We start from the raw sequence: 24,889 nt of genomic DNA, 5'->3' as shown, positions 1-24,889 counted from the left end.
GTGAAACATGTCTGGACATATTCAGAGACATATGTATGAATTATGAGAATACATTAAGGTGGTCCCTGATTTCCCTATAAGTCCCCCCTTTTGAGATTAGATATGATTCTACCCCTAACCCACAGGTGCTGTCACTGGCCTAATGCCAATGTCGGACTTCTTGTCAATTCTTCTGCCAAATCCCCCATAGGATGGGGAGATCATATCCTATTCTCAATCATAGCATTTGCTCATAATCATCATTGCGGGGTTTCATTTGCATGTACATAGTCTTAGTAATGGATGCATCAATCAGTCTCAGGAGGAGTCCTCTAATGCAAGGTATGCAGCAGCATCCGGCAACCACAAGTATTGCAGTGACGACGACGAGGGAGATGAGGAGACTGGACACCAGATGACTCCATTTTCCGAGTCAGCAGAATCAGTCTTAGCAAGGTGAAACATGTGTGGACATATTCAGAGACATATGTATGAATTATGAGAATACATTAAGGTGGTCCCTGATTTCCCTATCATTTGGTAGATCCTCCTTTTGCAAAAATAACAGCCTCTAGTCGCTTCCTGTAGCTTTTAATGAGTTCCTGGATCCTGGATGAAGATATTTTTGACCATTCCAGTTCAGTTAAGTTTGATGGTCGCCAAGCATGGACAGGCTTCTTCAAATGATCCCACAGATGTTCAATGATATTCAGGTCTGGGGACTGGGATCGCCATTCCAGAACAGTGTAATTGTTCCTCTGCATGAATGCCTGAGTAGATTTGGAGCAGTGTGTTAGGGGTTGAGTTCCCGCTTCTGCACAGGGGGAATCTCGAGCCACCTGCGCTGCGGTCTCCCATTCTTGTTCAGCCGCAGTGGAGTCTGCTCAGCAAAGACGTCGGTCCCAGCATCTTGCTCATTCTCACTCTGTTCTGAGAGTTACTGCTGCTTCTCCAGTCTCTGCCATTAAAGTCAGTGCTGGTCAGCAGCGAGCGGACTTCTCTGGGACTAAGCCCTTGTCTGCACGTACTGAGCATGCCCAGGGTAAGATCTCCCGTTGGAGATCGAGGGTCATGTGCTCAGGCTCTGCAGCACATTCCATTGGTCCTCTTGGCAGGTCTTGGAAGGGCAAAGGTGCTGTGGCCACTTCCTGTGCTGCTGCTATATAAACTGCGCATGACCGCACGGCCATGCGCTAGTATTGTCTTTCAATCGCTAATGTGTGTATGTTGTGAGTGCAAGTCGTCCTTGGATACCCCTACCCTATTGAATGACTGTTCGCGGAAAGTGTATGGCTGCTACCTAGCGCCCGACTTATCCTACAGCACTAGTCACATATTATAGCGTCCAGTTGCTGTGACCGCCAGTACGGCGCCGTGCACTTCCTCTGTGCTTTCCTTACCCAAGCCTGGGTGGTTAGTGGCATTCGACAGTGCGGCACTGCATGCACTGTTGTGCCTTAATATTGCTCTTCAGTTTCCTTACACACGCAGTTGCGGTGTTGTGCCAGCAAGGGTCTAATCGGACTTCAATCCTAGTTGGGGTTGAGTTCGCTGACTACTTGCTCGTGCTTTAGGTGCGGTACCGCGGTCCTGTGCCTTAACAGGATTGCTTCTTTCACGCTAGGTGAGTTTAACCCACGCGTGTATACTTTAGTGTACCGCCATATAGTCTGCTAATTGCTAGCAGCAGGTTTTCACCTGCACGGTGGACCCCGGACTGCGAACGTATCTATACCATCTGTCTTGGTGCGTTCCGACAGTCCTAACACGGTGTTTTGGATTATTGTCTTGCTGAAAGATCCATCCCCTGCGTAACTTCAACTTTGTCACTGATTCATGAACATTATTGTCAAGAATCTGCTGATACTGAGAGGAATCCATGCGTCCCTCAATGTTAACAAGGTTCCTGGTGCCAGCATTGGCCACACAGCCCCAAAGCATGATGGAGCCTCCACCAAATTTTACTGTGGGTAGCAAGTGTTTTTCTTGGAATGCTGTGTTTTTTGGCCGCCATGCATAACGCCTTTTTGTATGACCAAACAACTCAATCTTGGTTTCATCAGTCAACAGGACCTTCTTCCAAAAAGAAATTGGCTTATCCAAATGTGCTTTTGCATACCTCAGCCGACTCTATTTGTGGCGTTCTTGCAGAAACGGCTTCTTTTGCATCACTCTCCCATACAGCTTCTCCTTGTGCAAAGTGCGTTGTATAGTTGACCGATGCACAGTGACACCATCTGCAGCAAGTTGATGCTGCAGCTCTCTGGAGGTGGTCTGAGGATTGTCCTTGACTGATCTCACCATTCTTCTTCTCTGCCTTTCTGATGTTTTTCTTGGCCTGCCACTTCTGGCCTTAACAAGAACTGTACCTGTGTTCTTCCATTTCCTTACTATGTTCCTCACAGTGGAAATTGACAGGTTAAATCTCTGAGACAGCTTTTTGTATCCTTCCCCTGAACAACTATGTTGAATAATCTTTGTTTTCAGATCATTAGACAGTTGTTTTGAGGAGCCCATGATGCCACTCTTCAGAGGAGACTCAAACAGGAGAACAACTTGTAAGTGGCCACTTTAAGTAGCTTTTCTCATGATTGCATACACCTGGCTATGAAGTTCAAAGCTCAATGAGGTTAGAAAACAAAAAAAAGTGCTTTAGTAAGTCAGTAAAAAGTAGGTAGGAGTATTTAAAACAAGAAAATGATAAGGGTGCCCATACTTATGCACCTGTCAAATTTTGTTTGAATGCAGATTGCACATTTTCTGTTAGTACAATAAACCTCATGTTAGGTCTCGAGTTCCCACTTCTGCACAGGGGGAATCTCGAGCCATCTCCGCTGCTGTCTCCCATTCTCATCCAGCCGCAGTGGAGTCTGCTCAGCAAGGACGTCGGTCCCAGCGTCTTGCTCAGTCTCACTCTGTACTGAGAGTTACTGCTGCTTCTTCAGCTTCTGCCATTAAAGCCAGTGCTGGTCAGCAGCGAGCGGACTTCTCTGGGACTAAGTCCTTGTCTGCACACACTGAGCATGCCCAGGGCAAGATCTCCCGTTGGAGATTGAGGGTCATGTGCTCAGGCTCTGCAGCACATTCCATTGGTCCTCTTGGCAGGTCTTGGAAGGGCAAAGTTTCTGTGGCCACTTCCTGTGCTGCAACTATATAAACTGCGCATGACCGCACAGCCATGCGCTAGTGTACAATTGTTAATGTGTGTATGTTGTGAGTGCAAGTCGTCCTTGGAAGCCCCTACCCTATTGAATGTCTGTTCGCAGAAGGTGTATGGTTGCTATCTAGCGCCCGACTTAGCCTACAGCACTAATCACATATTACAGCGTCCAGTTGCTGTGACCGCCAATACGGTGCCGTGCACTTCCTCTGTGCTTTCCTTACCCAAGCCTGGGTGGTTAGTGGCGTTCGTCAGTGCGGCACCGCATGCACTCTTGTGCCTTAAAATTGTTATTGAGTTTCCTTACACACCCAGTTGCGGTGTTGTGCCAGCAAGGGTCTAATCGGACTTCAATCCTAGTTGGGGTTGAGTTCGCTGACTACTTGCTCGCGCTCTATGTGCGGTACCGCGGTCCTGTGACGCAACAGGATCGCTTCCTTCACGCTGGGTGAAGTTTAACCCACGTGTGTATACTTATGAGTCTTGCCATATAGTCCGTCATTACTTGGCAGCAGGTTCCATCTCTGCACTGTGGACCCCGGGCTGCGAACGCACCATACTCTATCTGTCTTATTATTTGGTGCGTTCCGCTAGCCCTAACATTACACTAGCACCAGGGTCTGGCTAGTAATGACGGACAAACAGCAATCCTTGCGGTATATCCAGCAGCTGGAGGGTAGGTTGGCGGCTCTTGAGAGCGCAACCTCAGCTGTGGATGTTACCGCAGTTGCTGTACAGGCTGCTAGCGTGGCTGCAGCAACCCTGTCCATTGCCACCCCTGCTCCGACATTTTCTCGCCTCCCGCTGCCAGAAAAATTTTCTGGTGATAGCAAATTTTGTAGGGGATTCGTGAGTCAGTGCTCTATTCACCTCGAGCTCCTGGCTGCACGTTTTCCCACAGAGCGGGCTAAGGTGGGATTTATAGTGTCTCTCTTGTCGGACAGGGCGTTGGAATGGGCTACGCCGCAGTGGGAGCGTGGCGATCATGTGGTGCAGAGTGCTCCGCTGTTTCTGAGCACTCTGAAACAGGTCTTTTTAGGACCTCAAGTCACCCATGATACTGCGCTCCAACTGCTGGCATTAACTCAGGGTGAGTCCTTGGTCAGTCATTTTGCCGTCCAATTCCGCACTTTAGCTTCTGAGCTGGATTGGTCGGATAAAGCTCTTATCCCCATATTTTGGAGGGGCCTGGCTGACCACGTTAAGGACGCTCTGGCCACTAGGGAGATTCCTGCCACACTGGAGGAGTTAATAACTGTCTCCACTCGAATTGACCTCCGTTTTAACGAGCGGAGGTTAGAGCGAGCCCAGTGTAGGCAGAGGTTTCGGCTGGCTCCTACCTTCGCCAAACCTCTGGAATCTCCGGTTCTGGTTCCTGAGTCACATGAGGCCAGGGAAGTGTCACAAGCGGGATCTAAGTCCCGGACCACAGGTGCACTCAAGGTCTGTCATGTATGCCAGCAGTCGGGACATCTAGCCACCAGATGTTCTCAGCGGTCGAGGAAACGTCAGCGTCTAGTGGTAGTAGGTGGAGGTGCACTAGACACGGCGACGTTTGCCTCTAAATTGTCCTTTAAGGGGACAATTACTATAGGCTCATTCTCCCACTCGGTAGAGCTCTGCGTGGATTCTGGGGCGGAGGGCAATTTTATGTCTTCTGCCTTCGCCCAACGTCACGCAATACCCCTGGTTATGCTAGCTCAACCAGTAACGGTACGAGTGGTGAATGGGTCGACACTGCCCTCACAGATAACACACCAGACCATCCCTTTTACTCTGTCCATGTCGCCATCTCATCAGGAGATTATATCTCTGCTCGTCATTCCTGAGGGAATTGATGAGGTCCTGTTGGGAATACCTTGGCTACGGTACCACTCTCCTCATATCGAGTGGTCCTCTGGCAGAATCCTGGGATGGGGCGAATCTTGTGGGGGTAGGTGTCAGAGGGAGTGCGTTCAGGTTGCTACTACTGAGGTACCTGCAGATCTTTCCTCTCTCCCCAAGCAGTATTGGTCTTATGCAGACGTGTTCTCCAAAAAGGCGGCGGAGATCCTTCCGCCCCATCGCCCCTATGACTGTCCTATTGATCTCTTGCCTGGTGCTGAGCCTCCCCGGGGTCGAGTCTATCCGCTATCTCTCCCGGAGACGGAGGCAATGTCACAGTACATCCAGGATAATCTGGCAAGAGGATTCATTAGGAAGTCAGTGTCACCTGCTGGGGCAGGGTTCTTCTTCGTGCAGAAGAAGAATGGGGAACTACGTCCATGCATAGACTACAGGGGTCTTAACGCCATCACCGTTAAAAATAAGTATCCTTTACCCTTGATATCTCAGCTCTTCGATAGGCTTCGGGGAGCAAGGGTATTTACTAAACTAGATCTGCGGGGTGCTTACAACCTGATTCGCATCCGTGAGGGGGACGAATGGAAGACGGCTTTTAACACCAGGGATGGGCACTATGAATATCTGGTGATGCCCTTCGGGCTCTGTAATGCCCCGGCCGTTTTCCAAGACTTTGTGAACGATATCTTCCGGGATATGCTTTCCACCTCGGTCGTAGTCTATCTGGATGATATTCTCATCTACTCCCCAGATATTGACTCCCACCGGAGAGATGTTTGCAAAGTCTTCGACCTCCTACGGGCAAACTTCCTCTATGCCAAGTTGGAGAAGTGTATGTTTGAGCAGGAGTCCTTACCTTTCCTAGGCTACATCATCTCTGCCCAGGGATTGGCTATGGATCCTGCTAAACTACAGGCTGTGATGGACTGGCAGGAACCCCATTCTCTTAAAGCGGTGCAGCGCTTTATGGGGTTCATTAATTATTATCGCCAGTTCATTCCGCACTTCTCAACTTTGGTAGCTCCCTTGGTTGCCCTCACCAAGAAGGGGGCGAATCCCAAATTGTGGTCTGAGGAGGTCTCCAAGGCCTTTAACTCTATAAAGTCACACTTCGCTAGCGCTCCCATCCTACATCGCCCCGATGTTGATAAGCCATTTACCATGGAGGTGGATGCCTCTTCTGTTGGTGCTGGAGCAGTCCTCTTCCAAAAGGATGCTCAAGGTCGGAAGCATCCTTGCTTCTTTTTCTCCAAGACCTTCTCACCAGCAGAGAGGAATTATTCCATCGGGGACAGGGAGTTGCTAGCCATGAAGTTGGCTTTCTCGGAGTGGAGACATCTCTTGGAGGGAGCACGTTTTCCCTTCCAAGTCTTCACAGACCATAAAAATTTGGTGTACCTGCAGACAGCCCAGCGGTTGAATTCTCGCCAGGCCAGATGGTCCTTATTCTTCTCCCGTTTTCTTGTCACCCTCCATTTTCTTTCTGGGGAGAAGAACATTCGGGCCGACGCTCTCTCTCGCTCCGTTGTGTCATCTGTGGAGGAGGAGGAGGAGCCTCGGCTTATTGTCCCCACTGAGAGCTTGAGAACTGTGGCCCCGGTTTCGCTAGAGTCTGTGCCCCCGGGCAAGACTTTTGTTCCATCCAGTTTGCGACCGGAGGTTCTCTCTTGGGCACACTCGTCCAGGGTGGGTGGACATTTTGGTACCAAAAGGACATCTGAGTTACTGGCGAGGACATACTGGTGGCCGCATATGGCTCGTGATGTCGCAGAGTATGTTCGGGCGTGTGTCTCTTGCACCAAGAACAAGACTCCTCGGCAACGGCCAGCTGGTTTGCCTTATCCTCTGCTGGTGGCGGACAGGCCCTGGGAGATGGTTGGGATGGACTTTGTGGTGGGCTTACCCAAGTCTCGTAACTGCACCATTATCTGGGTGATCACCGACCATTTTTCCAAAATGGTGCACTTGGTGCCTCTTCCACGGCTACCTTCTGCACGGGCGTTGGCTGTCTTGTTTGTCAAGCATATCTTTCGCCTACACGGTATGCCAGACAAAATTGTTAGTGACCGGGGTCCCCAGTTTGCGTCTCGATTCTGGAGAGAGCTTTGTTGTCTACTCAGTATTGAGTTAAATCTCTCTTCGGCATATCATCCCGAGACGAATGGGTTGGTAGAGAGGGCCAACCAGACCTTGGTCACATATTTACGACATTTTGTTTCTGCCAGGCAGGATGACTGGGCATCCTTGCTACCGTGGGCAGAGTTTGCACTTAACAATGCCGTAGCCGACTCCACCGGTCAGACTCCATTCCTCCTAAATTACGGCCAGCATCCGCGTGTTCTTGTGCCCATGCCTGTGTCTTCTGCTGACTCCAGGGTGGCAGACTGGGCTGTGGAGGCACGGGACATTTGGGACTGCACGCAGGATGCCATTCGGGCTTCCAAGGAGAGAATGAGATCCTCCGCCGATGTTCATCGGCGCCCCGCTCCGACCTTTGCTCCTGGCGACTTGGTGTGGCTCTCCGCCCATAACATCAGGCTGCGAGTTGAGTCCACTAAGTTTGCTCCTCGCTACTTGGGTCCCTTCAAGGTTCTCGAACGGGTTAATCCTGTGGTCTACCGTTTGGCTCTTCCTCCACGCTTGGGTATCACCGACACCTTTCATGCGTCCCTCTTGAAACCCGTATACATGTCCCGGTTTTCCGAGTCATCTGCCGGGACATCGGGTTCGTCTACGGACGATTACGAGGTGAACGCTATTTTGGGGTGCAAGGTGGTACGCGGCAAAAAGTTCTATCTGGTGGATTGGAAGGGTTATGGCCCGGAGGACAGGTCATGGGAGCCTGCTGAAAACATTCGGGCCCCACAGCTCATTGCTGCCTTCGAGCGTAGCGAGGCCCAAGGAGGGGGGGGCCCTAGGAGGGGGGGTAATGTTAGGTCTCGAGTTCCCGCTTCTGCACAGGGGGAATCTCGAGCCATCTCCGCTGCGGTCTCCCATTCTCATCCAGCCGCAGTGGAGTCTGCTCAGCAAGGACGTCGGTCCCAGCGTCTTGCTCAGTCTCACTCTGTACTGAGAGTTACTGCTGCTTCTTCAGCTTCTGCCATTAAAGCCAGTGCTGGTCAGCAGCGAGCGGACTTCTCTGGGACTAAGTCCTTGTCTGCACACACTGAGCATGCCCAGGGCAAGATCTCCCGTTGGAGATCGAGGGTCATGTGCTCAGGCTCTGCAGCACATTCCATTGGTCCTCTTGGCAGGTCTTGGAAGGGCAAAGTTTCTGTGGCCACTTCCTGTGCTGCAACTATATAAACTGCGCATGACCGCACGGCCATGCGCTAGTGTACAATTGTTAATGTGTGTATGTTGTGAGTGCAAGTCGTCCTTGGAAACCCCTACCCTATTGAATGTCTGTTCGCGGAAGGTGTATGGTTGCTATCTAGCGCCCGACTTAGCCTACAGCACTAATCACACATTACAGCATCCAGTTGCTGTGACCGCCAGTACGGCGCCGTGCACTTCCTCTGTGCTTTCCTTACCCAAGCCTGGGTGGTTAGTGGCGTTCGTCAGTGCGGCACCGCATGCACTCTTGTGCCTTAAAATTGTTATTGAGTTTCCTTGCACACCCAGTTGCGGTGTTGTGCCAGCAAGGGTCTAATCGGACTTCAATCCTAGTTGGGGTTGAGTTCTCTGACTACTTGCTCGCGCTCTATGTGCGGTACCGCGGTCCTGTGACGCAACAGGATCGCTTCCTTCACGCTGGGTGAAGTTTAACCCACGTGTGTATACTTATGAGTACCGCCATATAGTCCGTCATTACTTGGCAGCAGGTTCCATCTCTGCACGGTGGACCCCGGGCTGCGAACGCACCATACTCTATCTGTCTTATTATTTGGTGCGTTCCGCTAGCCCTAACACCTCATTTCAAGGCAGAAACATTTTTGTGTCCAACAGTTATTAGATATATGAAACTGAAATAGCTGTTGCAAAAAAAAAAACAATTTTTATAAAACATTAACCTTAAGATTAATAGGGGTGCCCAAACTTTTTCATATAACTGTATGTGTATATATATATATATATATATATATATATATATATATACATATATATATATATATATATATATATATATATATATCTTTATATATATACACCATCTTCCAAATTATTTATTATGCAAATCACATTTTTCTCGGATTTTCCTAAATGGTCGGTGCAAATGACAGTCAGTCTAATATAAGTCATCACCCATTAGAGTATACATCAAATTTTATTGAAGAAACCTCCCAATGGTAACAGTATAATCTCCAAAATTAATACAAACTCAAAATGCAGTGTTCAAAATGATTAGGCACAGTAGAATTTCTAAACATTTAATATGTTTTAAAGAACTGAAAATGCTCATTTGTGGAATTTGCAGCATTAGGAGGTCACATTCACTGAATAAAAAAGCTATTTAACTCCAAAACATCCTAACAGGCCAAGTAACATGTTAACATAGGAACCCTTCTTTGATATCACCTTCACAATTCTTGCATCCATTGAACTTGTGAGTTTTTGGAGAGTTTCTGCTTGTATTTCTTTGCATGAAGTCAGAATCGCCTCCCAGAGCTGCTGTTTTGATGTGAACTGCCTCCCACTCTCATAGATCTTTTGCTTGATGATACGCCAAAGGTTATCTATAGGGTTGAGGTCAGGTGAAGATGGTGGCCAGACCATGAGTTAATCTCCTTTTATGCCCATAACAGCCAATGACTCAGAGATATTCTTTGCAGCATGAGATTGTCATGCATGAAGATGATTTTGGTCCTGAAGGCACTTTTCTGCTTTTTATACCATGGAAGAAAAGTTGTCAGAAACTCAATATACATTCATTTTCACAACTTCAGGAACCTTAAAGGGCCCTAATAGCTGTTTCCCCATAATGCTGGCCCAAAACATGTCTCCTCCACCTCCTTGCTGACATCTCAGCCTTGTTGAGACATGGTGGCCATCCACCAACCATCCACTACTCCATCCACCTGGACCATCCAGGGTTGCTTGACACTCATCATCACTCATAAATTAATCTTTATGTATGTCTGGGCCCACTGCAACTGTTTCTGCTTGTGAACACTGTTTAGGGGTGACCGAATAGTAGGTTTATGAACCAAAGCAAGCCTTTGAAGGATCCTACACCTTGAGGTTCGAGGGACTCCAGAGGCACCAGCAGCTTCAAATATCTGTTGCTGGTTTGTAATGGCTCTTTAGCAGCAGCTCTCTTAATCCGATGAACTTGCCTGGCAGAAACCTTCCTTATTATGCCTTTATCAGCACAAACACGCCTGTGCTCAGATTCAGCCACAAATCTCTTAACAGTATGATGATCACACTTAAGTTTTCGGGAAATATTTAATATTTTCATCCCTTGACCAAGGCATTGCACTATTTGATGCTTTTTGGCAGGAGAGAGATTCTTTTTTCTTTTTTTTACTTGGAAACTGTGGCCTGCTTAATAATGTGGAACATCATTTTTAAGCAGTTTTCCTTTAATTAGAATCACCTGGAAAACTAATTATCACACGTGTTTAAGATTGATTTCAGTGATCTCTTGAACCCTGAGACACAATACCTTCCATGAGTTTATTTGAAAAGAAAAACAAATAAATTTTTATGACACTTAAATCCAATTTGCATAATAATTTGGAACACTATGTATATATATATATATATATATATATATATATATATATATATATACTAGCTCAAGAGCCCAGCGTTGCCTGGGCATAGTAAATATCTCTTATTTTCCCATCACGCCTCTCATTTTCCCCCTCACATCTCTCATTTTCTCCCTTACACCTCTCATTTTCCCCCTCACTCCTCTTATTTTCCCCCTCACTCCTCTCGTTCCCCCTAACACTTGTCATTTCGACATCACATCTGTCATTTTCCGATCACTCCACTATTTTTTCTCACTCCTCTCATTTTGCACTCACACCTTTTCATTTTCACCTCACACCCCTCATTTTCCTTTCAGTATTTACATGTTTGTCATCTCCCTTATATATAGTATACACTTGTATGTCTTCTCCTGTATATAGTATATACCTGTATGTCATCTCCCCTGTAAATAGTCTACCTGCTGTATGTCAATTCCTCCTGTATATTGTATATACCTATGTGTCATCTCCTCCTGTATATAGTATATACCTGTATGTCATCTCTTCTGTATATACTGTATACATGTATGTCATCTCCTCCTATATATGATATATTACTGTATGTCATCTCCTGTACATAGTATATACCTGTATGTTATCTCCCCTGTATATAGTATATACCTGCTGTATGTCATCCTCTATATACCTATTTGTCATCTCCTCTTTTATATAGTATATACCTGTATGTCATCTCCTACTGTATATAGTATATACGTGTGTCATCTCCTCCTGTATATAGTATATACCTGTAAGTCATCTCCTCCTGTATATAGTATATACCTGTGTGTCATCTGCTCCTGTATATAGTATATACCTGTGTGTCATCTCCTCCTGTATATAGTATGTACCTGTATGTCATCTCCTCCTGTATATAGTATATACCTGTGTGTCATCTCCTCCTGTATATAGCATATACCTGTGTGTCATCTGCTCCTGTATATAGTATATATCTATGTGTCATCTCCTCCTGTATATAGTATATACATGTGTCATCTCCCCAGTATATAATATATACCTGTGTGTCATCTCCTACTGTATATAGAATATATATGTGGGTCATCTCCTCCTGTATATAGTATGTACCTGTATGTCATCTCCTCCTGTATATAGTATATACCTGTGTGTCATCTCCTCTTGTATATAGTGTATACCTGTGTGTCATCTCCCCTGTATAATATATGTGTGTGTCATCTCCTCCTGTCTATAGTATATACCTGTATGTCATCTCCTCCTGTATATAGTATATACCTGTGTGTCATCTCCCCTGTATATAGTATATACCTGTGTTTCATCTCCCCTGTATATAGCATATATCTGTATGTCATCTCCTCCTGTATTAGACCGCGTTCACACGTTATTTGGTCAGTATTTTTACCTCAGTATTTGTAAGCTAAATTGGCAGCCTGATAAATCCCCAGCCAACAGGAAGCCCTCCCCCTTGGCAGTATATATTAGCTCACACATACACATAATAGACAGGTCATGTGACTGACAGCTGCCGTATTTCCTATATGGTACATTTGTTGCTCTTGTAGTTTGTTTGCTTATTAATCAGATTTTTTTTTGAAGGATAATACCAGACTTGTGTGTGTTTTATGGCAAGTTTCATGTGTCAAGTTGTGTGTGTTGAGTTGCATGTGGCGACATGCATGTAGCGACTTTTGTGAGATGAATTTTGTGTGGTGACATGCGTGTAGCAACTTTTTGTGTGTCGAGTTGCATGTGACAGGTTAGTGTAGCAAGTTGTGTGCAGCAAGTTTTGCGCATGGCGAGTTTTATGTGTGGTGCATTTTGAGTATGTGCAAGTTTTGTGTGAGGCAACTTTTGCATGTGTTGCAACTTTTGTGCATGTGGCAATTTTTCCACGTGTGCAAGTTTTGCGTGTGGCGAGTTTTTCATGAGGTGAGTTTTGCACGTGTGTCGAGTTTTGCGTGAGCCTAGTTTTGCATGTGGCAAGTTTTGAGCGGCGACTTTTGTGTTTCGACTTTTATGTGGCGAGGTTGGTGTATGTGTGGTGAAATGTGTGCTGAGGGTGGTATATGTGTTCAAGCACGTGGTAGTGTGTGATGCATTTTGTGTGTGTGTTCATATCCCCGTGTGTGGTGAGTATCCCATGTTGGGGCCCCACCTTAGCAACTGTACGGTATATACTCTTTGGCGCCATCGCTCTCATTCTTTAAGTCCCCCTTGTTCACATCTGGCAGCAGTCAATTTGCCTCCAACACTTTTGTTTTCACTTTTTCCCCATTATGTAGATAGGGGCAAAATTGTTTGGTGAATTGGAATGCGTGGGGTTAAAATTTTGCCTCACAACACAGCCTATGACGCTCTCAGGGTCCAGACGTGCGACTGTGCAAAATTTTGTGGCTGTAGCTGCGACGGTGCAGATGCCAATCCCGGACATACACACATACACACACACATTCAGTTTTATATATTGGATATAAAATATATATATAGTTATTTGAAACACATTCACATAATGTAAGTACAACTTGATGTCATCTAATTTACATGTGTCTATTTGGGATAAAGGACAAACCAGAATAGCATTCAAACTAGTATACCGTATATACTCAAGTATAAGCCGACCCGAGTATAAGCCGACCCCCTAATTTTGCCTAGGGTGGGAAATGCAGCAGCTACCGGTAAATGTCAAAAGTAAAAATAGATACCAATAAAAGTAAAATAATGTTTTTGAATATCCATATTGAATCAGGAGCCCCATATAATGCTCCATAAAGTTTATGATGGGCCCCATAAGATGCTCCATATTAAAATATGCCCCCATATAATCCTGCACAAATGTTAATTATGGCCCCATAAGATGCTACATAAATATATTTGCCCCATATAATGCTGCACAAATGTTGATTATGGCCCCATAAGATGCCCCATACAGACACTTGCCCCATATAGTGCTGCACAAACGTTATGGCCCCATAAGATGCTCCATAAAATCACTTGTCCCATATAGTGCTGCACAAACGTTAATTATGGCCTCATAAGATGCTCCATACAGACACTTGCCCCACATAGTGCTGCACAAATGTTATGGCCCCATAAGATGCCCCATACAGATACTTGCCCAATATAGTGCTGCACAAACGTTATGGCCCCATACAGACACTTGCGCTATATAATGTTGCACAAACGTTATGGTCCCATGACAGCTCCATACAGACACTTGCCCCATATGCTGTTGCTGCGATAAAACAAAATCACATACTCACCTCTCGGTCGCTCAGGCCCCCGGCAGTTTCAATATTCACCTGACTTCGTTCCGGCACCGCTTCTGCACTGACTTTCAGGCAGAGGGGGCGCACTCTCTGACCTGAGCATCACTGCAGTAGACGCTGAAGACGGAGTGGCGCCCGGAAGGGGAGCAGGTCAATATCGCGCAGTGCTCCCCTCCCTGTTATACTCACCTGCTCATGGTGCGGTGCAGTCCCTGCTTCCCGGCGCCGTAGATTCTTCCTGTACTGAGCGGTCACCGTAACCGCTTGTTACAGTAATGAATATGCGGCCCCACCCCTATGGGAGGTGGAGCCGCATATTCATTACTGTAATGAGCTGTACCATGTGACCGCTCAGTACAGGAAGAAGCTGCGGCGCCGGGAAGCAGGGACCTGCAGGGACAGCACCAGGAGCAGGTGAGTATAGTTAGACAGCTCCCGCTCCCCCTCCCCTGCTGACCCCTGGGTATGACTCGAGTATAAGCCGAGAGGGGGACTTTCAGCCCAAAAAAATGGGCTGAAAATCTCGGCTTATACTCAAGTATATATGGTAATTATTATTATTATTTGTTATTATATATTATTATAATGCCATTTATTCCATGAAGCTTTACATGTGAGGAGAGTATACATAATAAAAACAAGTACAGTAATCTTAAACAATACTAATCATGACTGGTAATGAAGGAGAGAGGACCCTGCCCACGAGGGCTCACAATCTGCAAGGGGTGGGTGAGGATACAATAGGCGAGGAGGTTGCATGCAGGTAAGTCCTGGTAGATGAGGTCACAGATGTATGGAGGACAAAGGTTGTGGATTGCTTTGTATGTCATGGTTAGGGTTTTGAACTGGAGTCTTTGTGTAATGGGGAGCCAGTGCAGGGATTGACAGAGAAGAGAGGCTGGGGAGTAGCGGGTGAACAGGTGGATTAGTCAGGCAGCAGAGTTTAGAATAGATTGGAGGGGTTTGAAGGGAGGCCACAGAGCAGGAGGTTGCAGTAGTTAAGGCAGGAGATGATTAGTTCTCGGTAATTATATGGAAACACATAAATTATGCAACCACATTTTTTGTTCAAAATTATTTTTACTGCATTCTTTTATTTAGTCATAGAGGCTAAGAAATCTACCAATTCCAAGAAAAAAAATACTTCACTGATAGGTAAACATTATTGTGATGATCCACAAAAGTGGCGCCAGATACTGCAGACAGTCCAGCTGGGATATATCATTCCAGAAGAAGCAGATGGTAGGCTCACGGTAGCTGAAGTGGGTTTCTGGACCCTGAAGCACTTACCTTGTGTCCACAATAACTGTCAATAACCAGAGATTGAACCTATGGAGACCGCCTATATAATGCCCACTGGGGAGTAATAATACAGGTGCTGTCTGGGTGCAAGTGTTAGCGTTTCCTTGATTTCAGACACATGAACTTGCAAACTGACACTTCTTAACTGAAGGAAAATTCTGTAGCAGGAAACAACAAGTTTCAGTCTCTACTAAAGGCACAGTGGATATAGCACATTTTGTTTCATATAAAAGAAGGTTTCGTCTACTTCTGAACTATAAGCAGAATTTTGGGCCTCTTAGGTTGGCTAGAGTATAGTTCACTTCACTTGCTATTTAACTCCTTAAAGGGAACCTGTCCCCCAAAATTGAAGGTGAGCTAAGCCCACCGGCATCAGGGGCTTAGCTACAGCATTCTGTAATGCTGTAGATAAGCCCCCAATGTATCCTGAAAGATGAGAAAAAGAGGTTAGATTATACTCACCCTGGGGCGGTCCCGCTGCGTTCTGGTCTGATGGCGGCGCGGTCCAGTCCGGGGCCTCACATCTTCTTACAATGATGTCTTCTTCTTGTCTTCATGCTGCGGCTCTGGCGCAGTCATACTTTACCTGCCCTGTTGAGGGCAGAGCAAAGTACTGCAGTGCGCAGGTGCCGGGAAAGGTCAGAGAGGCCCAGCACCTGTGCACTGCAGTACTTTGCTCTGTCCTCAACAGGGCAGACAAAGTACGCCAGCACCGGAGCAGCAGCATGAAGGCAAGAAGAGGACATCATCCTATGAAGATGGGAGGCCCCAGACTGGACCACGACACCTATTGGACCAGACCGCCCCCCAGGTGAGTATAATCTAACCTCTTTTTCTCATCTTTCAGTATACATCGGGGGCTTATCTACAGCATTACAGAATTTTTCTGTCAATATGGTCATGTGAGGGCTTGTTTTTTGCCAGATGAGTGAGTTGTACTTTTAAAGGACCAAATTGGTTTTACCATGTCATGTACGTGAAAACGGGAAAAAAATTCCAAGTGCGGTGAAATTGCAAAAAAGTGCAATCCCACACTTGTTTTTTGTTTAGCTTTTTTGGTAGGTTCACTAAATGCTAAAACTGACCTGCCATTATGATTCTCCAGGTCATTAGGAGTTCATAGATACCAAACAGGTCTAGGCTATTTTTTATCTAAGTGGTAAAAAAAATTCAATTCAAAACAGCTGTATTGTCCCAGCTTTGATGCTGGCTCAACGCCGGAGCCCGCATCAAAACGGGGGTTCTGCCATCGGACGTACTATTCCATCTGAAGCATGTAGAAAGGCCGCGGAGACACCATCATGTGTTTCTCAACGCAAGCAATAAATAGCCAGGTCTTTCACCGGGAAGGAACAACCACAAGAAGAGCAGCATCCAAAAAGGAAAACCACCTATGCAAAAACATGGTATACATCCACAGACAGCTGTTTCGGGGTATTTGCCCCTCATCAGTGTGGAGTAGGAAACTGGTTATTAGGAGTAGTGTCTAGTAAAAGGACTATAAACATAAGGATGAGTGACCTCGGGGAGATCAAAACATCCAACACCGCGGAGACACCATCACGTGTTTCTCAACGCAGTGATCCATAACACTGCTCCCATCTCTTATGGGAAATATGCAAATGCATGTAGAAAAGCTGCGGAGACACCATCACGTGTTTCTCCATGCAAGCAATAAATAGCCAGGTCTTTCACCGGGAAGGAACAACCACAGGAAGGGAGCATCCAAAAAGGAAAACCACCTATGCCAAAACATGGTATCCATCCACAGACAGCTGTTTCGGGGTATTTGCCCCTGGATAAGCTGTGCATGTTTAAAAACACAATGCCTGCAAGTTCCTGTGGGTATTGGAAACTCCATTTAGCCCTCTAGTTGTTTTCTACTATGATTTAAGGAAAAATTCTACAATGGAGCTACAATAGGGAAGAACTTAAATAAGACAATAGTTTAATAATCGTATTTTGTGTCTTATCTTATCCCATAAGGGGCATAATGCTTTAGTCAACAGTGTTATCTTTTTTTCTTTGCCTAGGAAGTTTTTGGAATGCAGCTTCATTTAACACAGTATCATCTTATCTGCATTTCCCTACCTTTGATGGTGAATTTAGTGCAGATGTGTCTTTTTTCTTCAAAACTGCATCACCTTCTGGACTATTCTTGGAAAACCTTGGAATTAAAGATTTTATCCGGATAGAGCTGGAATGTAAGTCTGCTATCTCACTATTTTACCGTTAAGTAACAAAAATGTAAGTTTAGATGTAAATCTACATGGAAATACCAAGATTTAATTGGCCATTCTAGAAGTATCTTAATTAACAACATAATCAGTAATAATATTTTTAATCTATTCTATTATGTTACTTTCTATATATTTATGTTTTTAACTTGTATACATATATATTCTGTTCTTAGAGTGACTAGAGGATCTAAATTTAAATAGCTTTCTTCTGGTAGCCACAATTTTAGTAAGGAAGCCGTAAAGCATTGCAATGCTATAAACCAGCAGATTATCCCTATATCTGCATGTTAATAATGTTTTCGGACATGCCAGGTTTTCTTTCATTTTAAATCAATTTGATATATATATATATATATATATATATATATATATATATATATATATATATATATATATATATATATATATATATATATACAGTGATTAGCATAAATGAATATATCCCTTTTGAAAAGTAAGATCTTAATCAATATCTCGCTGAATAAAAAGCTGATATTCAAAATTTTGACAAGACTTTGAGCATGTATTTTAAATCCATAACATGAAAGTAAGGTAAATATAACTTTCATTACAAAATCATCGGTTTTACTCAAATTACCGTATATACTCGAGAATAAGCTGAGATTTTCAGGCCATTTTTTTAGGTTGAAAGTGCTCCTCTCGACTTATACTTGAGTCACTGTCCTAGAGAGTTGGCAGGGGAGGGGGAGAGGCAGAAGCGGCAGCTGTCACATACTCTCCTGATCCCGGCGTGGTCTCTGCTTCTCCGATGGTCTCCGGATGCCGGCAGTTCTTCCTGTCTTCAGTGGTCACTGGTACTGCTCATTAAAGTAATGAATATGGACGCAACTCCACTCCCATAGGGGTGGAGCACATATTCATTACTTTAATGAGTGGTACCAGTGACCACTGAACACAGGAACAAGCTGCCTGTGCCCAGAGACAATTGCATCAGAGAAGCTGCCAGGGTACGCGCCGGGAGGGTGAGTATGCCGGGAAGGGTGAGGATTGCGTGATATTCACCTGTCCCCGTTCCACTGCCGGGCTCCATCTTCCCCGTCCTCCGGCTGTGGTCCATTCAGGTCAGAGGGTGCGATGACGTGGCGAGTACACGCCCTCTGCCTGAACAGTTACTGCAGAGACCCGGAAGGCACAGCGGCACCCGGCGGTGGAACGGGGACAGGTGAATATCTCAAGTGTCGGGGTCCTGTGCGACGAGAGTTGAGCATGTCATTTTTTTTAATAGTTGCAGCAGCATATGGGGCATAATATTTAATGGAGCATCTTATGGGGCCATAATCAACCTTTGTGCAGCCTTATATGGGACAAATGTTTCTATGGAGCATCTTATGGGGCCATAATCAAACTTTATGCAGCATTATATGGGGCAAATGTTTTTATGGAGCATCTTATGGGGCCATAATCAACCTTTATGCAGCATTATATGGGGCACATGTTTCCTTGGAGCATCTTATGGGGACATAATCAACCTTTGTGCAGCATTATATTGGCATATTTTTGTAAGGAACATTTTATGGGGCCTATCATAAACTTTATGGAGCATTATGTGGGGCATATTTTTGTATGGAGCATCTTATGGGGACCATCATAAACTTTATGGAGCATTACATGGAGTGTATTTTGTATGGAGCATTATATGGGGCTCCTGATTCAATATGGATTTTCAAAAATACTTAACCCACTGATATCTTAATTAATTTTAATCTATTTTTATTTTTGAAATTTACCAGTAGCTGCTGCATTTCCCACCCTAGGCTTATACTTGAGTCATTAAGTTTTCCCAGGTTTTTTGTTGCAAAATTAGGGGTCTCCGCTTATACTTGGGTCGGCTTATACTGGAGTATACACGGTAGTTAAGTAGTTAATGCAAAAATGAATACACCCCACATTGTTGTAAACAACTACATCTAGTATTTTGTATCACCTTCATGATTTTTAAGGCGAGTACCAGCGCTTCTAGGTATGGAATAAACAAGTTGTCAACATCTAATATATAAAGCTGAATGTGTATGTGTGTGTGTATGTATGTCCGGGATTGGCATCTGCACCGTCGCAGCTACAGCCACAAAATTTTGCACAGTCACACGTCTGGACCCCGAGAGCGTCATAGGCTATGTTGTGAGGCGAAATTTTTAACCCCGCGCGTTCCAATTCACCAAACAATTTTGCCCCTATCTACATAATGGGGAAAAAAGTGAAAGGAAAAGTGTTGGAGGCGTCGCAGCTACAGCCACAAAATTTTGCACAGTCACACGTCTGGACCCTGAGAGCATCATAGGCTATGTTGTGAGGTGAAATTTTAACCCCGTGCTTTCCAATTCACCAAACAATTTTGCCCCTATCTACATAATGGGGAAAAAGTGAAAGGAAAAGTGTTGGAGGCGTCGCAGCTACAGCCACAAAATTTTGCACAGTCACACGTCTGGACCCCGAGAGCGTCATAAGCTATGTTGTGAGGTGAAATTTTAACCCCGCGCTTTCCAATTCACCAAACAATTTTGCCCCTATCTACATAATGGGAAAAAATGAAAGGAAAAGTGTAGGAGGCAAATTGACAGCTGCCAGATGTGAACAAGGGGGACTTAAAGAATGAGAGCGATGGCGCCAAAGCGTATATACCGTACAGTTGCTAAGGTGGGGCCCCGACATGGGATATTCACCACACACGGGGATATGAACACACACACAAAATGCGCCACACACTACCATGTGCTTGAACACATATTACCCTCAGCACACATTTCACCACAAATACACCAACTTCACCACATAAAAGTCGAAACACAAAAGTCGCCGCTCAAAACTCGCCACGCGCAGAACTCGCCACATGCAAAAACTAGGCTCTTGCAAAACTCGCCACAAGTGCAAAACTCACCTCATGGAAAACTCGCCACACGCAAAACTTCCACATGCACAAAAGTTGCAACACATGCAAAAGTTGCCTCACACAAAACTTGCACATACTCAAAAGGCACCACACATAAAACTCGCCACGCGTAAAACTCGCCATGCGCAAAACTTGCTACACTAACCTGTCACATGCAACTCAACACACAAAAAGTTGCTACACACATGTTGCCACACAAAACTCATCTCACAAAAGTCGCTACATGCATGTCGCCACATGCAACTCAACACACACAACTTGACAAACGAAACTTGCCCTAAAACACACACAAGTCTGGTATTATCCTTCAAAAATAAAAATCTGATTAATAAGCAGACAAACTACAACAAATGTACCATATAGGAAATACGGCAGCTGTCAGTCACATGAACTTTCTATTATGTGTATGTGTGAGCTAATATATACTGCCAGGGGGAGGGCTTCCTGTTGGCTGGGGATTTATCAGGCTGCCAATTTAGCTTACAAATACTGAGGTAAAAATACTGAGCAAATAACGTGTGAACGAGGTCTAATACAGGAGGAGATGACACACAGGTATATACTATATACAGGGGAGATGACACACAGATATATACTATATACAGGAGAGATGACACACAGGTATATACTATATAGAGGAGGAGATGACATACAGGTACATATATATATATACAGGAGATGACATACAGGTATATACTATATACAGGAGGAGATGACACACAGGTATATACTATATACAGGAGCAGATGACCTACAGGTATATACTATATACAGGAGGAGATGACATACAGGTATATGCTATATATAGAAGATGACATGCAGGTATATACTGTATACAGGAGGAGATGACACACAGATATATACTATATACAGGGGAGATGACACACAGGTATATACTATATACAGGAGGAGATGACATACAGGTATATACTATATATAGGAGATGACATTCAGGTATATACTATATATAGGGGAGATGACACACAGCAGGTATATACTATATACTATATACAGGGGAGATGACATACAGGTATATACTATATACAGGAGATGACATACAGATGTATACTATATATAAGGGAGATGACAAACATGTATATACTGAGGTGATGAGGTGAAAATGAGAGGTGTGAGGTGAAAATGAAAAGGTGTGAGTGCAAAATGAGAGGAGCGAGGAAAAATAGTGGAGTGATCAGAAAATGACAGATGTGAGGTTGAAATGACAAGTGTTAGGGGGGAATGAGAGCAGTGAGGGAGAAAATGAGAGGCGTGATGGGAAAATGAAAGATGTGATTGGGAAAATGAGAGGCGTGATTGGAAAATAAGAGAAGTGAGGTGCTATAACTAACCACAGATATTTACTATGCCCAGGCAACGCCGGGCTCTTCAGCTAGTATTAAAATATTTGTCTTTTCCAATCTTTAAGAATTACCTCTTTTAGAACCTGGATGCAAGATGGAGAGTGATGCTTAACTTGTCTCTTTGGAATTCTCCATAGGTGTTATAGTTGAGTTCAGATCAGGTGACATACTTGGCCACTGATTCACTTTCACCCTAGACAGTTATCCAAAACAGATGTGTGTTTTGGATTATTGTCATGTTGGAAAAGTGCACTTCTGCCAAGGAGAAAGAGTGATGGTAGCATCTTCTCTGTCAATGTAAGGCAGTACATCTGTGAATTCATGATTCCATCAATGAAATGCAGCTCTCAAGACATCAGTAGCACTCATGCAGCCCCACAAAAGGACATTGACACCATTATATTTCACTGTAGGCATTATACATTTATAAAAATGGCAGTGTCTTTATGTGGGGCTACATGATTGTCGCTGTTGTCGGGGAGCTATATTTCCATGATAGTATCTTGAATTCACAGTTGTACTGTTAAATATTGAAAGGGGAGATGCTACCATCATTCTGTGTACTTGGTAGGCCTGCATATTTTCTAAATTCATAGTTGCAACAGTGAAACATGATGGTGGCAGCGTCCTTTTATGGGGCTGCATGAGTGCTGCTTGTGTTGGGGATCTACATTTCATTGATGCTATTATGAATTCACAGATGTACTGCCATATTTTGAAAGAGAAGATGCTACCATTACTCCGTGCTCCTGGTAGACGTGCTCTTTTAAAACATGAGAATGATCCAAAACACATATCTGTTGCATTTTTGAAGAACTGGATGAAAGTGATTTAGTGGCCAAGTATGTCTCCTCATATGAACCCAATCAAATACCTATGGATAACTCTAAAGAGACAAGTTGAGCCTTACTCTCCATCTAGAATCCAGGGTCTAAAAGAGGTCAGTCTTGAAGAGTGAAAAAATAGATGTTGCAATATGTCTCCAATTTGTTCTTTCCATGCCTAGAAGAATCGTTGCTGTACATAAAAAAATCATGGAGGTTATAAAAATTATAGTCGTTATTTTTGTTGTGGGGTGAATTCATTTATGTATCAACTAATTTGAGTAAAAGTGAATATTTTGTAATGAAAGTTGTATTATTAACATTACTTTCATGTTGTGAGTTAAGACATTTTTCTATAGTCTTTTCAATATTGTAGAAATAGATCTTGTTTTCAGTGAGAATTTGATTAAAATCTTACTTTTCAAAGGGGCGTACTATTTTATGCTGAGCTGTGCATATACACATATATGCATTAAAGAGTATATACCGTATTTTGCATAATATGCGACCATAAAACGCCACCCAAACTTTGGGGTGTAAAGTAGGAAAAAAATACTCTCATATCCTCTTTTAATGGTAGCTTACCTAGGGGTGGCTGCGATAGAGCAGGGTAACAAGAGGTAGGGTTGCTGCTTAAAAAGGCTGGCAGCAGCATGATCTAGGCGATGTTGCAGTGCCTGGAATCTCAGAAGGTGTCAGGACCGGTGAGCGAAGTCAATTTTCCCAATAGTATCCCTATGGTGGGCTTCGGGAAATTGGCCACTCGAGGTGGTGCCTGCACAGATTGAGATCTCCGGCGGTCATTTTCCCAAAGTCCACCATAGCGATACCATAGGGAAAATTGACTCCATTCACTGACGCCGACACCTTCCCAGACACTGCAGCATCCTCCGCTCCTGCCACTGCTAGCCTCCTGAAACAGTGACCCAGTTAGAAGGTCATTGATGACTTTAGTCAGGGCAGTTTCAGTGGAATGGTGTGATCAGAAGCCAGATTGAAAGTGGTTTAAGAGGTAATGGGAGGAGAGGTAGGAGGATGGTTCAAAATGGACGTATTGTTCCAGTAGTTTTGAGGCATAAGGGAGAAGAGATATGGTGCAATAGCTAAACAGAGAGGATACGTTAAGGGAGGGCTCTTTAAGAATTGGTGTGATTGAGGCACGTTTGACACATGAGGGGAAGACACCAGTTGTTGGTGACAGGATTAAGAGATTGGTTAGGGTTGGGATGAGGTGAGATGGGATTGGGTGAAGTTCACAGGTGGTGAGATGTGATTTGGAGAGGAAAGTTTATTTTCTGTAATGGTGGAGAAGCTTGTTTTGGAGGAGGAAAGGTGAGTAGTTATCAGGAAGAGCTGTGGGGGCTGTTGGCCAAAGCTTTCTCTGATTTTATCGATCTTCTGCTTGTAGAATGAGGCAAAGTCTTCAGCTGAGAGGAGAGAGAGGAGGCCCTGGGGGACAGAGGAGAGAATTGAAAGTGTTGAATAGCTGTTTAGGGTTGTGAGACAGGAAGGTTGTGAGGGATGAGAAGTATGTTTGCTTTGCTGCAGTGAGTATGGACTTGAAAGTATTGAGGGACTGTTTGAATGCAATGAACTGCACATTGGAATGGGACTTTTTCTGCTCAGCAACCCTGGAAGCCCGCCTCAGTTCTTTAGTCAGGCTAGTGTTCCAGGGTTGCCTGTTGATTGTGCGAGCTTTGGTATGTGGGAGGGGGCGAATGATTTCCCCATCAAGGTCAATCAAGGAATAGTAAAGGATAATGGTAACGGGGATTAGATACATCCAAAATGCACTTTAGGTTTCTATACATTTTCCAACATTTACTTTCAGAATTGCTACTTCCCCTTAGACCTTTGTCCAGAGCCTCTCTCCTAGCCAATTTAGTTGTCATACTTTGCAGTGATGAAGGGCAATACACCAAAGCATTGTGCCTGCAATCTGAGATTCTGATTTGGCTTTTATCCTAAATCATATAGCAATACTCGTTAAAGGGTCAATAGTGATTTATAGGATCGCTGCTTCCAACAGTTGGCGCTACAGAGTTCATGTTTGTCTTTACTATTTATTTGTAACACATGGATTTCCATATCATCCCCCTACAATCCACTTTTTCACTTTTCAATAAAATTTGAATCCTTTCTAACCAATCTACACCTTCACTGTCTTATCTTTACTTTTTACCCTAGTTTAAATACTCTAACACAAGGTGCAATTTATCTGTAAAATACAGATTATACCCTAAAGTAAAATCAGCCCATGCTGTAGGAGCCCAGATGTTTCTGCTCTACACCAAGCCATGTATTAAACTCCTCAAGTTCTTACTGTCTTTTCTGT

At 44.4% G+C, this 24,889-nt stretch overlaps 1 protein-coding gene across 1 annotated transcript in view; it reads left to right on the top strand.

The window, feature by feature from the left end:
• The window catches only part of CNTNAP4 (contactin associated protein family member 4), an 820,352-nt gene that overhangs the window by 660,684 nt on the left and 134,779 nt on the right, over nucleotides 1-24,889 (top strand). Inside the window, exon 16 of the mRNA XM_069762123.1 lies at nucleotides 17,255-17,425. Coding sequence (XP_069618224.1) covers nucleotides 17,255-17,425 — 171 coding nt within the window. The remainder of the gene's footprint in view (nucleotides 1-17,254; nucleotides 17,426-24,889) is intronic.

The sequence above is a fragment of the Ranitomeya imitator genome, chromosome 1, assembly GCF_032444005.1.
Source record: "Ranitomeya imitator isolate aRanImi1 chromosome 1, aRanImi1.pri, whole genome shotgun sequence".
Taxonomy (NCBI): Eukaryota; Metazoa; Chordata; class Amphibia; order Anura; family Dendrobatidae; genus Ranitomeya; species Ranitomeya imitator.
This window is presented reverse-complemented; position numbering and strand designations above follow the sequence as displayed.